The 12,678-nt window shown below is 38.5% G+C and overlaps 3 protein-coding genes across 3 annotated transcripts; 1 reads left to right on the top strand and 2 right to left on the bottom strand.

The window, feature by feature from the left end:
• Window positions 1-2,564: 2,564 nt before the first annotated feature.
• On the top strand, window positions 2,565-4,356 carry LOC106307078 (UPF0307 protein Asuc_0809). Its single transcript, XM_013743941.1, has 6 exons — window positions 2,565-3,037; window positions 3,107-3,155; window positions 3,237-3,288; window positions 3,370-3,542; window positions 3,818-3,931; window positions 4,037-4,356. Exons 1-6 carry the CDS (start codon window positions 2,673-2,675, stop codon window positions 4,211-4,213), a joined length of 930 nt encoding a protein of 309 aa, XP_013599395.1. The 5' UTR covers window positions 2,565-2,672; the 3' UTR covers window positions 4,214-4,356.
• A 319-nt stretch (window positions 4,357-4,675) lies between these two features.
• LOC106307070 (thaumatin-like protein 1b) lies at window positions 4,676-6,221 on the bottom strand. Its single transcript, XM_013743930.1, has 3 exons — window positions 6,046-6,221; window positions 5,278-5,971; window positions 4,676-4,966 (listed from the first exon to the last, which is right to left on the bottom strand). The coding sequence occupies exons 1-3, from the start codon at window positions 6,116-6,118 to the stop codon at window positions 4,792-4,794; spliced, it is 942 nt and encodes a 313-aa protein (XP_013599384.1). The 5' UTR covers window positions 6,119-6,221; the 3' UTR covers window positions 4,676-4,791.
• A 429-nt stretch (window positions 6,222-6,650) lies between these two features.
• LOC106307088 (endoplasmin homolog) lies at window positions 6,651-10,674 on the bottom strand. Its single transcript, XM_013743950.1, has 15 exons — window positions 10,457-10,674; window positions 10,254-10,371; window positions 10,027-10,180; window positions 9,869-9,949; window positions 9,672-9,783; window positions 9,463-9,589; window positions 9,226-9,364; window positions 9,002-9,116; window positions 8,702-8,895; window positions 8,416-8,631; window positions 8,169-8,334; window positions 7,911-8,052; window positions 7,674-7,824; window positions 7,193-7,597; window positions 6,651-7,124 (listed from the first exon to the last, which is right to left on the bottom strand). The coding sequence occupies exons 1-15, from the start codon at window positions 10,521-10,523 to the stop codon at window positions 6,843-6,845; spliced, it is 2,469 nt and encodes an 822-aa protein (XP_013599404.1). The 5' UTR covers window positions 10,524-10,674; the 3' UTR covers window positions 6,651-6,842.
• Between the last annotated feature and the right edge of the window lie 2,004 nt (window positions 10,675-12,678).

The raw sequence follows: 12,678 nt of genomic DNA on the forward strand, positions 1-12,678 counted from the left end.
CTGAGATTATTAATTCATGGAACCATGCTCGGTATATTGTCCATATACACACGATTTGCAAAGACTCATGCACACATGAGTTTGCAAATAACCGACAGTGATCTTCGAGTACAATGCAATCCGCATTGCTCAGCACATCTACTTTACTAAGACACACGATGTCAAAGGACATGAGAAAAGGCCGAAGAGGTCGAAGTGGTCCAATTACGGTTCAGTAATAACTTGACCGATTTGTTTACTTCCCACCTGCACGTTCAGGAAGATCACGCATCAGATACGTAGACTAAAGAACTTCCACTGACGTTCACATCAGGGGGAGTACTACGTGTTGTACTCTTTTTCCTTCATCATGGTTGTGTCCCACTAGGTTTTTCCTGATAAGGTTTTAATGAGGCAACGTGAAGCGTATTACAATCCTGTATGGTTATGGCATCCAAGGGGGAGTGTTATAAATCAAGTGATGAATGTCCATAACCGGCATGGTCCATAACCGGCCCAACCCCTAGAAGAAAGAGACATAGCCAAAACCCTAGAGAGAGGAGAGAGATGCGGCCGCATGCCTTAGGAGAGAGAGAGAGAGGCGGCTTATGCTTTGGAGAAAATGAAACTCTATTTCATTTTCCTTGTAATTGTTATCTTTTCATTATTATGTAGTAGTAGTTTTCCTAATCCTAGTTGGTTTAGGTTTTTGGAAACTTTCCTTTTTCTATGACTTGTAATCCTTATATAAAAGAACCCATGTTAGGATTAATAACCATCTAATTACAACAGAATGCTAATATTTTAGAGAAAATCATGAGTATGATCCACAAAAGAACTTTAATTTGACGACAAAATCAGCATTGATCCAGTATAGGCTCCAGATTTTCAGCGTAGTAAACGAAAATAACTTAATAAAAAACAAAAATAAAAAGGTAAAAAAAAATTGAATCTATACTTATATTTGTAAAATAATTAGATTTTCGTAATATATAATCTATATTATTATTTGAGAAGTGAATTTGCTGATTTGTCATCTTCTTCAAGATTTTAGTTAATTTGTTTACTTGTCATCTTTTCCATAATTCTAGGATACGTCATTTGTTTAATTAATATAATTATTTAAATTTTTATTTTGATATCTATATATGTATCATGATATTTAATATAATTAATAAACATTAAACTATTCAAACGATATGTATACAATTATTTTTAAAAAATTAATATTTAATATATAATTATTATGATATTTAAAAAATTTAATTAATAAATAGATATTAACAATATCTAGCGATAATCTCATCATTACTTTTATCTTATATTAATTTTATAATTTTAATGACTAATATTATAGCCATTTTCTCTGATTTTTATTGGAATTATTGATCAAATACAGATTATTAAAAATATTATATATAAGTATACTAATATATCTGAATTAATCGGTTTCATTGGTTTATTCGGTTTGATTGCTTAATATATTGAATCATATTCACTTTCTTAAAATAACATTCATTTGGTTTATTCAGTAGTACCAAATCCAAACTATTTTCTCTATTTCGGTTTGGTTTGGTTTTAAATAGTTCGATTTTATCAGATTGAACACTTCTAAACTATCTTTATTTTGTTAATGTTTTATACTTTTGATTTTTATCTTCCTTTCAGTAACACATGATTTCTTTTCAGTCAAAATACAATATATGTTAATTTCAATACAAATTTCGTAATTTAATTATTAATATAGAAAAAAAATTGATCTGAAATCTACATCTTATAAATCAAAATATGAAACAAAATAGCATAATTTAGTACATTGATTACCAATATAAATAGTAAAATTTTATAGTTTACAATAATTTAAAATTTTTATCTAATTGAATTGTTATTATTTTATAAAAATAAAAGTTAGAATTAAAAATTGTTAAATATATTAATCCGCACAAGGTGAGGGACATCAACTAGTTAACCATAAATTAACAAAATTCATTGATCTGACATCAAAAGAAATAGCTTGTTTTATGTATAGATGAGTTTTCAATTTACTGTACACAATAAAAGATAATTTTGTTATACTAAAAGACTTTTTTATATGTAAAAGTTTTATAATTTAATTTATTACTAAATATTTTAAACGCATGAGTGCTTTTAAGTTTATACTTACATAATAGAATGTATTTATGTTATGATGAATTTTTTTTGCATATATAAAGGATTTTTGTTTAATTAAATATTTTGAACATTTGTATGATAACTTAATCTAGTCGTATTTGAATTGACAATATATTTGATTATGCCCACGGCTGAGAAAAAACACCTTAATCTTTGTTAGTTTGGTTGCCGCAGGTACCGGCGGCAGCGGCAGCGTCAACATTCTGCGTCAACTCTTGTTCGTTTCGTTGACGCAGGAAACTGCGTCTGACGCCGCGTCCTGCGGCTGACGCCGATAAAATCTGCGGTCGCGATATAGTATGCGGCAGCGGCAGCGTCAGCGTCAGCGAAACGAACAATAACTGTCCTCATTGACGCTACCACTGCCGCTGATGCTGCCGCTGCCGCTGACGCCGACGCCGAAACCTGCGGCAACCAAACAAAAGTAAAAAATAAACGCTTTTAAGTTCTTTTTACAGTGTAGTAGTAGTTACATAGGAACCACCACCACTCGACATCGGAACCATTCGCCGGGAACTTCAATGGCGCAACTCATACGTCCGGTAAGGCAATTGTCGCCGCAGTGTCATCACTGTCTTCGTAATCTCCGCCACTTGTTCTCCAAGAAGCTGCCGCTAAACCCACCTTCTTCTACGCCCACTCTCCTTCTCCTCTCCCCTTCTTTCTCCACCGCAAGATCTCCACCTCGTCGGCGACTTCGCCGTCCCGCGCCACCAGAAGCTCTCGCTCCTCCAAACCTCATTGCTGAAGAAGATGGCGGTAGCGATGAATCAGAGTCTGAGTCGTCGAGAAGCAGGAACCAGCGGAAGCGTGACGCTCGCCGCGCCGTCCGGTGGGGTATGGAGCTAGCTTCCTTCTCTAGTGATCAGATTAAGAGGGTTATGAGGTAATCAATCAATCATCTCCTATAAAAATCTCAACTTTATTGAAAATGAATTGACTTTACATCTGGTAGAGCGGCGTCGCTTGGTGAAGAGGTTTACGATGCGTTGATGCTTGCCAAGGTAAATCAAGATGAGTGCTTTAAGTTAGGTGATCGTGTTTATGGGACTAATGCACGTAAGGTGTTTGTTGTAATGTCGCAGAGACTAGGCGCGGATGTTAGAGAAGGGAAGCGTAGACATTTTAACTATATCGGTGAGATAAAGAGAGAAAGTTACATTATTTACTCTATAGCGTTCACTAAGAGTTTAGCTGATGTTGGTGTTTGTTTCTTAGGGAAGTTGTTGCGTGAAGTTGAACCTGATTTGATGGACACTCTGATTAATGCCACTAATCAGGGTGATCTCACAAGGATTCAGGCGCTGATTGCTTCGGCAAAGGATGGCGCAGATGACGCTGGAGTGAGTGATTTTATTGATTCAGAAACAGAGTCGGAAGATGAAGGAGAGGTAAGTGTAACCCTCAATATATGCATCAACTTCAGTTTTTAAAGGTAGTTACAGTAAGTGAATGGAGACATGATGATGATATAGCGAAGGGTAGAATATTTTGGTAGTCCATTGCAGAATATAGCGGTTAAGAGTAGCTTCCATTAAAGAAGAGGATGGTATATTAGTATCATTGTCTAAATGGATGAAGAGAATTGTGTTTGTTGTCTACATAGAAACGTTCTCAGTAGTTTTGCTCTCCAAACTCCTATAATTTTTAAGATAATGTTTTTCAGAGCTCAGAAGAATATGTGGCTATAGCTGCGAGATGGTTTGATGGCCTTATCAGTCAAAATGTGGAGCTCACAAAAGAAGTTTATTCTCTTCAGGGTGTTGATTTCGATCGACAGGTTAGTCAAAATATGAATTCAATAAAGAAAGCAGATGTGTATGACTTGTTTACTAAAGTGTATAGTTCCTTATCATATATGCTTTCTGTCGTTGATTGTTGATAGGAATTGCGTAAACTTGTTCGGAAAGTACAGTTGGTTCATGAGCAGAGAAAAGACGTAACCCCGGAGAAGCAGAAAGAAGTCGATGCTGCATTGGTGACGGCTGAGAAGTCTCTGAATCGATTTCTTCATTCCATGGCGAAACAAATGCAGAGTGAGGAGAGCAGTCTGTACTTATGATTTAAAAGAATATATTTTTTGATTCTCAATAATATAATACCCATTAAACCGAACTCAAACCGACTTACCAAATTTTTGGTTCTGTTTGCTAAATCCGGTTAAACTGCCAAGGCTTACTTACTTTAGCTTATCAGTTATCATGATCGTCTTTTCTCCTTTTTGTACTTTTTTTTCTTCTTTCTACAGCACACGTTTTTGCGTTTCTTGTCATCTATCCATCAATGTTATCCTAATAGGACACATCATTTGTCATCAAAACCAAAATTAAGATAATACTATAATCCTTTATTATCTGGTATGTTCTTCCACTAAGTTGTATTTTATGAATAATTTGTGACGACATTTATAGATATACTGCAACTGCTTGAAAATACTGAAAATTAGCTATACTGCAACAACAAACTCTTGACATAACAACACTAGTAAAATGACATTGTACATGGTCAATGTTTTGTAGTGAACTTGAAAAATGATCAACAATGTGGTTAAATATTCATTAATGTGCACAATCATGAAACATATAAATGTAATCGGATGCAAAATTTACATCCAGAACCGGAAATGATGAAAAACAAATATCAAAATTGCCGAAAAAGAAGAAAAATACAACTAAAAATGAGTAAATATTGAGAAGATATATGAATTTTTGAGGAGTCAGAAGTGAAAACATCAGATAACCAAGTAGATAATGGTGACGGTGAGCTTTCTGCCAATCCACCGCCCTCTCTCCACCCATTAGCTGCAGACTTTTGGCTGCATACACATTCCAAACTTTAATGAGTATAATACTATTTGAATATAAATAACTAATATAAGCATACGCGTTCGGTAATGGTAGGCCTATTGTATGTTCTAATAACCTTTTTTTCATTTTTCCTTTCTTTGATGGAATGACTATTATATACTCCTTTATTGCGTGTAAAAAAAAAAAGAAAGAATCAACTTCTTTTTCATAAATGGCTCAAGCCAATCACATTACTCTGCTAGCTAAGCTCGTCGTGTGCATGATAAAAAAGCAAGTAGACAAAAAAATAATAAAAAAATAATAAAGACGTTAAACCTACCTAGGCAAGGAAGGGCAAAGAGTGATGGTATAATCAGCAGAAGTGCATGTGAACGTACTCGTAGCGTCGTCGAACGCGTAGCTATACGATCTAGGACAAGCTGACTTGAATATCTCCGAGTACATGGACGGTTTACACTCTGTAGGTGAAGCGTACGCGCCACTACAACAATACTCTGGACTACCAAACGCCTCGCACGCGCTTTTGCATGCTGACCCGGATCCGAACCGGAGCTCCGGTGGACATCTTTGGTTTAGATCGGCCACGCATCCTGTGGTTAAGCAGTTGCCTTCTGTCCCTCCGCTTGGTTCAACTACCATGGGGACGTTGTATCCGTCCACGAGGCTTACGTCGTAGAAGTCTTGTTTTCGGGTAGGATCTTCTGGACCTGACCCGATCGTGAATTCGGCTAGCGTAGCCGGCGGTTTGGCTCCTGAGCCGTTGCATTCGACTTGGTTAGAGCCGCAGTCGCCGGTTAAGCAGGTGAATTGACCTGTTTGAGAGTCGAAGTTGCAGCCGGTTCTTGCCCAAAACCGACCCGACCAGCTTGCAGGAGCTTGGAAGGAACGTGAGCCACCGGAAGCTAGCTCGAAGCCGGTTGTTCCTAAGCCGCTGCTTCCGGAGTTGGCTAAAATTCCCGGCCAGACAGTGAAGCTGCATCGGTTTACTATAGTTACTGTAGCACCATTACTTCCTACGCAAGTCAAAATGTATATGAGAAGATATGAATATGAATATTGCGAATCTTGATACAGATATGAATATTACCGTAGAAGAAGAGGAAGCTAAACATGTAGATGAAACAGAATGAGACAGGAGAATGAAGAAGTGTTATGATCATCACTGTTTTTATTTTTGTTTCCTTCTTTTGAAAAGAAAAGTATTTTCGGTGGAGAAGTCAAGTTTGGAATATTGGAGATAACAAAACCAAAGAGGAAGAGAAAAAACTTATGAGATATAGAGTTTAAAGGGAGCATTTAGGGTGACATCAACAACTCTATATATACCTTCTCTCAAGGGTCAAGATCCATGTGATCTCACAAATAAAAAAGTATGACCAAATTGCTTTATGTTTAAAGTGATGCCAGAGATAACAATACGTTGAAAAAGATATTTTATCACGAATTGATTAAGGTCTTTTTCTTTGCAAATAAAATATCTACCTTTACAGAATATATATGTTTTAAATTTACAAAACCCATAGCTTTTCAAAACTTATTTTTGTAGAATACAAGTAAAAATACTCAAGTAGATATGCATAATAGGTGTCTAACACTACAGAAAGCTACAAGGATAACTTCGGATATAGATAGATTGACCAACAAAAAGTTTCGTGTCTGAACCGTCGCGGGTTCACATTGTTGTTTAATTTTATCGAGGAACAGTGATATGATAGATGCACTTATTTAGCAAGATCTAGAATCCAAGTTGTGATGCTATTACATAATCCATCAAAAACCATATAGTAAGAACTAATCTTGGAAAGAAATACGAGTAAAACACGATGGTCTGTTTTTAACTAAGAGTAGAGAAAACATAGAGAAGAAAAACATCAGAAGTGAAATCTATAGTTCGTCCTTGGTTGGTGTCTCTTCCTCAACTGGTTCGGCTTCAATGTTTAGACCACCATGCAAGTCATCTGATTTTGTCTCAGTGGCTTCCTCACTCGTCTCTGTTTCCTCTGCCTCGACTTCCTCTTCGGCTACGGCATCAGGACTGATCTTCAGGCTGCTCTTGACGGAGTTGTAAATACGGCCTGCAAAGTCTTTTGGGTCGTTGAGTATGAATCCACTCTCGATCAAAGCTGTCTGGTACATGAGCTGTGCTGTTTCTTTCACACTCTCATCCTGCAAGAGTTTTGTGTGTCAGGAAGGTAAACAAAAAACAAAGAACTAACGGGTCCTTATGTCTTTACCTCTGGGTCGCTAGCAACTCTTTCCTTGAGTTCTTTGATGATAGGGTGTCGAGGGTTGATCTCAAGGACTCGCTTTCCTCGCATGTAAGCTTGCTTGTTTGCATCGGAGAGAGTTTGGGACTGCATGATCCTCTCCATGTTTGCACTCCATCCAAACTTGGACGTTACAACTACACAGGGAGTGTCAGCCAATCGGTTACTGATTTTAACGTCGTCCACGTTCTCACTAGCGAGACTCTCCTTCCACCACTTGGTTAGCTCCTTGAATGCTTCTTTCAGCTCCTTCACTTTCGAATCTTTCCCAACCTTCAGTCCTTCTTTTGACACATTCTGGAACTTCTTGTCCTCGTAATCCATCAGGTATTGCATCAAGTACTCATCAACGGGGTCTGTGAAGAAGATGACCTGCGAACACAAGTATTGGAATGTGAGATGCAAGTTAGCAATCGTACAAGAAAAACTATCAGTGTTCGATACAAACCTCATAGCCCTTTTTGATGAGCCTCTCCAGGAATGGAGATTTCTCCAGTTGCTCCTTGCTGCTTCCAGTAATGTAAAATACGTCCTTTTGCCCCTTTTTCATTCTCTTGATGTACTGATCAAGGGAAGTCAATTTTCCATCGGACTTAGTTCTGTAATGAGAAATTCTAAATCTTTAGCCAACTGGTGCTATTAAGCTGACAGGTATATGTATAAAAAGGTTAACGGAAGCACTTACGTCTCAAAACGAAGTAGTTTTGCCAGGCGGTTCCTGTTAGAAGCATCCTCAATAATGCCAAGTTTAATCGACTTGCCAAACTCGTTCCAGAACTTGGTGTACTGACCCTTCTTCTCGTCATTCTCACCAGACTTCTCCACATCTGTGAGCCAAAAATAAATACGTTTGGAACAAATTTCAGAAAGATGAAGGTACCATGGTAAAAAATGGAACATGCAAGTGGTTTGATGATACCAAGAAGCTTGTTATATGGAATACCTTTTTTGTCATCGTCATGGACCTCATCAGGGTCTTCTTCAGCAAGCTTGCGGATCATATCAAGAGCCTTTCGGATGAGCTTCTTCTTAATTGTCTTTAAGCTGCTGTGTTGTTGAAGCATTTCTCGTGATACATTTAGAGGCAACGTGTCAGAGTCAACAAGACCCTGCAGAAGTAACACACATTAGCAATTCAGCCATTGAATTTGTACTGAAGGTAACAATTAGTTTGTCTTCCTGTAAGTTACCTTCAAGAAACTCAAATATTTAGGCAGAAGCTCATCAAATTCATCCGAGATGAAGACCCTCCTGACGTAGAGCTTCAAGTTCGCCTTGTTGGTGTTGTAGTAGCTCTCGTACTGATCATGGGCAGCTTTCGGAGGAACATACAACACAGCCTTGAATTCAACATCACCTTCAGCATTGAAGTGACTCCAAGCCATTGGCTTCTCGTCAGAGAAATCCTGTACAACAACTGGGGTCAGAGAAATCCAGATGTGCAACAAGTATTATTTGTTCACGCATGATATTCACCTTTGAGAGAGAGTGGTAGAATTTAGTGTACTCTTCCTCTGTCACCTCCTTGGGACTTCTCAGCCATATAGCCTTAACATCATTCAGAAGCTCCCATTCATAAACCGTTTCTTTCACCTTCTTGGTTTTCTGCTTCTTCTCACTGTCTTCATCCTCAGCATCTTCTTCCTTCTCTTCCTCGGTAGAGGTGGTTTCTGCAGCGAAGTACCGTTAATAAAACACACGTGCGTCTGACTTGTAGGAACGAAAAAAAAAACACTACAGCAGAAAATTATAATTGCGATGTTTATAATAACTCACCAGTTTCCTCTTCAGTTGATTCATCTTCCTCAGCTGGGACCTCAGTTTCAACCTCTTTGCTAGCCCAGAGGTTGATAGGGAAGTTAATGAATTCAGAATATCTCTTCACCAAATCCTGCAGTAGACAATAGACAGATATAATCAATGCACCGTATTCATTATTCTGTTGAACCACTCTTTAAGAAACGAAAGAAAATTTACATCTTTATGAAAATATTACTCACCTTAAGTTTACTCTCCTCAAGGTACTCGCCAGCTTCATCTCTAAGATGTAGTCTAATCTCAGTTCCACGTCCAAGAGGCTCATTCCATGTATCCTCGGAAACAGCAAATTTACCATCAGCCTTTGATTCCCATACATGTCTGAAAATGGAAAAGAAGTTATCAGAAAAGCTTCCCAAATGAATTATACATGCATACAAGTACATCTCCAAACAAAACACAATCCGAAGTCAACTTACTGGATATCATCGTTGTGCTTGCTAATGACTTCAATGTAGTCAGCAACAAGATAGGCAGAGTAGAATCCAACACCAAATTGTCCAATAAGGTTAAGATCCCCACTTGATTGCATTTTCTCAACAAAAGCTGTGAAATAGAAGATCTTGAATACATAAGAATTTTCTTAATCCAATCTATTAAACTATATCATCACCGCAGGCAAACGTACCTGACGTTCCGGATTTTGCAATGGTACCAAGGTTCTTGATCAAGTCCTCCTTAGTCATTCCAATACCACGGTCCCGAATAGAAAGAATCTTCTTAGCTTTATCTAACTTAATCTGCACATCATCATCAAAAAAACTTCAGATCTCTCAAGCTCAATGAACAAATCACACACCATCTACCAAAAAAGATGTAGCTAACCTGGATCTCAAGCTTAGCATTGTCACCTTCGCCCAAAACGTCTTTGTCAGTGAGTGCAAGGAACCTAATCTTATCCAAAGCCTGCAAAAAAGTTACAAACATTAGCTCCCCTGTTCAACAAGTAACAACCATGGAGATAATAAACACAAAAGGCTTACATCAGAAGCATTGGAGATCAACTCTCTAAGGAAAATATCCTTGTTGCTGTATAGAGAGTTGATGATAATGTCCATAAGCCGAGAGACCTCAGCCTGGAACTCAAACTTCTCCGCGTTACTGCGGAGTGACTTCTTCGAGATCGACTCAGACTCTCTGCCAATAAACGAAATCAGCCGACAGATTCACGCGATTGAAATCGAAAGGTGTAGCTTGGTGAGAGACTAACCTATGAACGACATCTGAATCAGTCGATAAACCGCCGTGACCACCGAGTTTCTCCTCCACCTTCGGTGGATCTGAAACCTCATCGGAGCTATCTTCTGCATTCGCGTGCAGCTTTCTTCCTGTGATACATACACCGTCGTTAGCATAGAGATCGAAAGCGAACAGCTACGTAATCAAAATCAAAGTGTTGGATTGGATCGATACCTTGATCTGGGAGAAGGAAGAGGAGGGAGAACAGGAACAAGACGGACACGAGCGTCCTCTTCCTCATTGTTGAGATCGTATAGCTTTCTCGATATCTCTCGAGACTCACTCGCTAGGTATGTTATGTTTGAGGTTTACTCACTCACTCACTGATGATTCGAGCTCGAAAGGAGAAGAGATCCGTAAAATAGGAGATGATTCTGCGTCACTGCGTACACTTCGGTTCATGAGCTACGTCTTGATTTGCTTACGTGGCAGATCTAACGGCTCGGTGTTGCTGAGATATCCACGTGGGAGTTTTGTATTGGAGGAAGGTTTTGTACGTGACGTGGATCGACGTGTTGTAGTGTGGATCAGTGGATGGACGACTTGAATAATATAAGTCGACGGTGATACCGTGGACGTTCTTGTTGGACGATCGGACGGCTATAATTACTCGAATTACACGTGGCGTGGGATTATTGGATGTTAGCATTTTTATTGACGTCAGACTTCCAAAGCTAGAAGTTGATTTTCTACTTCACTCACGCTTATTATGTTTGGCTGCTTGGATATCACTGTTTTGATCAGTGACATTACGAGTGCGTGAAAAGCAAGAAGACATGAACTTGTTCTTTACGACAGCTCAAACTCTGTTTCTAGGATCCTTTGGTTTGAGTTTTGTATGAAACAGCTATTCATTTTGTTCTATAAACTGTTATTCAGAAATGAGAGAATAATAAACACAAAATGAAAGGAAGACAATGGTAACACTTTCTTGATTTTGAAAAGACTTAGATTTTTATTTTATGGAGAAAAATCCAGCAAGGTTAAAAAGAAGCTCGACATATGCCAATGTTTGAACTAATCCTTATATATGTTATTAAATGAAACCTGAAAAAGAGAGTTCACCGAGACAAATTATAGGTTACCCCTCACCACCTTTGACCAATCAACCAACCCATCCACCTATTGAAGAACCCAGTCTCCACTATATGTGAATCACTCATCTCCATGGAGGAGGGAACTCCCGACGTGTCTCCGGCTCTTTTCTATTGGATATTTAAGTGAATCCTTGCAACCATTAAAGTGAAGCATTGTAATTGTTTAGATGAACAAATGCAAATGTTTGTGATTATAACTATTAGTGGTAAATGGTTGCAACCTTTGGTGATAAACCATTGTAACCAATGGTGATTAAAGTCTTTGGTAATGAACCATTGTGACTTTTGTCTAACCAATGTAACTATTGGTATTAATGGTTGTAACTCTTCACTAACCATTATAACTATTAGTGCTAACCATTGCAACCCTTAGTACTCTATAAAAGGAGTTGTTGGCAATGAAAAATAACAACTTGAATCACAACTTGTAAAACAAGATCGAAGATCAAAAACTAATAGTTGGTAAGAGAGAGAGAAAGAAAGATTCATTGTTCGAAGATCATCAAAGATCTTTGAAGAAACACATATAAGCACTAAAGCTTTATTTGTTATTCTTGTATCTTAGCCTAGAGCAAGAATGAGATTTTGATTTGCCTTATCCTACAAAGGGATTTCGTGTAACCCAAAGGCTTGGAATAGGGTCGAAATACTCTTTAAGGAAAACATGGCGATTCAATCATTAACCAAGTATATATATTTCACACCCATTCCGGTTACCAAACCACAAATAATTAACCAACAATCTTAAAGAGTATTTTTGTTGTGAACTATAACTTATGATTTTGTGCGAGAGATAAAATCAAAGTTTGGAAAGTTGTAAATGCTTGAGAGAATAGACTTTCGAAGAGCTGCGATCATATTGTAATCCAAGGGATGCGAGTGCATCGTGAACCAAGAGATGCGAGTGCATCGTGATCCAAGGGATGTGAGTGCATCGTGATCCAGGGATACGATTGCATCGTGATCCAAGAGGTACGAACGTGTCGTGATCCAAGAGGTATGAACGTATCATGATCCAAGGGGTACAAACGTATCATGATCCAAGGGATGCGAACGGATCGTGATCCAAGGGATGCGAACGGATCGTGATCCAAAGGGTGTGAACGTGTCGGGACTCAAAGGGTGCAAACGTGTCGGGACCCAAAGGGTGCAAACGTGTCGGGACCCAAAGGGTGCAAATGTGTCGGGACCCAAAGGGTGCAAACGTGTCGGAACCCAAAGGGTGCTAACGTTTCGGGACCGAAAGAGTGCGAACGGTTCGGGACCAAAAGGGTGCGAACGGTTCGGGACCGAAAGGGT

This window comes from Brassica oleracea, chromosome C1 (genome assembly GCF_000695525.1).
Source record: "Brassica oleracea var. oleracea cultivar TO1000 chromosome C1, BOL, whole genome shotgun sequence".
Classification (NCBI taxonomy): domain Eukaryota; kingdom Viridiplantae; phylum Streptophyta; class Magnoliopsida; order Brassicales; family Brassicaceae; genus Brassica; species Brassica oleracea.

Excerpts from the sequence above, each read along its gene's own strand:
- LOC106307078 (XM_013743941.1), top strand. The coding sequence starts at position 2,673 with ATGGCGCAACTCATACGTCCGGTAAGGCAATTGTCGCCGCAGTGTCAT. Across the intron at positions 3,289-3,369 it reads TAGACATTTTAACTATATCG|GGAAGTTGTTGCGTGAAGTT; the intron begins GTGAGATAAAGA and ends TTTGTTTCTTAG. Across the intron at positions 3,932-4,036 it reads GTGTTGATTTCGATCGACAG|GAATTGCGTAAACTTGTTCG; the intron begins GTTAGTCAAAAT and ends GATTGTTGATAG.
- LOC106307070 (XM_013743930.1), bottom strand. The coding sequence starts at position 6,118 with ATGATCATAACACTTCTTCATTCTCCTGTCTCATTCTGTTTCATCTAC. Across the intron at positions 5,972-6,045 it reads TAGCTTCCTCTTCTTCTACG|GAAGTAATGGTGCTACAGTA; the intron begins GTAATATTCATA and ends TGACTTGCGTAG. Across the intron at positions 4,967-5,277 it reads CTTTGCCCTTCCTTGCCTAG|CCAAAAGTCTGCAGCTAATG; the intron begins GTAGGTTTAACG and ends ATGTGTATGCAG.
- LOC106307088 (XM_013743950.1), bottom strand. The coding sequence starts at position 10,523 with ATGAGGAAGAGGACGCTCGTGTCCGTCTTGTTCCTGTTCTCCCTCCTC. Across the intron at positions 8,896-9,001 it reads ATCAACTGAAGAGGAAACTG|AAACCACCTCTACCGAGGAA; the intron begins GTGAGTTATTAT and ends ACTTCGCTGCAG. Across the intron at positions 7,598-7,673 it reads TCATCAAAAAGGGCTATGAG|GTCATCTTCTTCACAGACCC; the intron begins GTTTGTATCGAA and ends TTGTGTTCGCAG.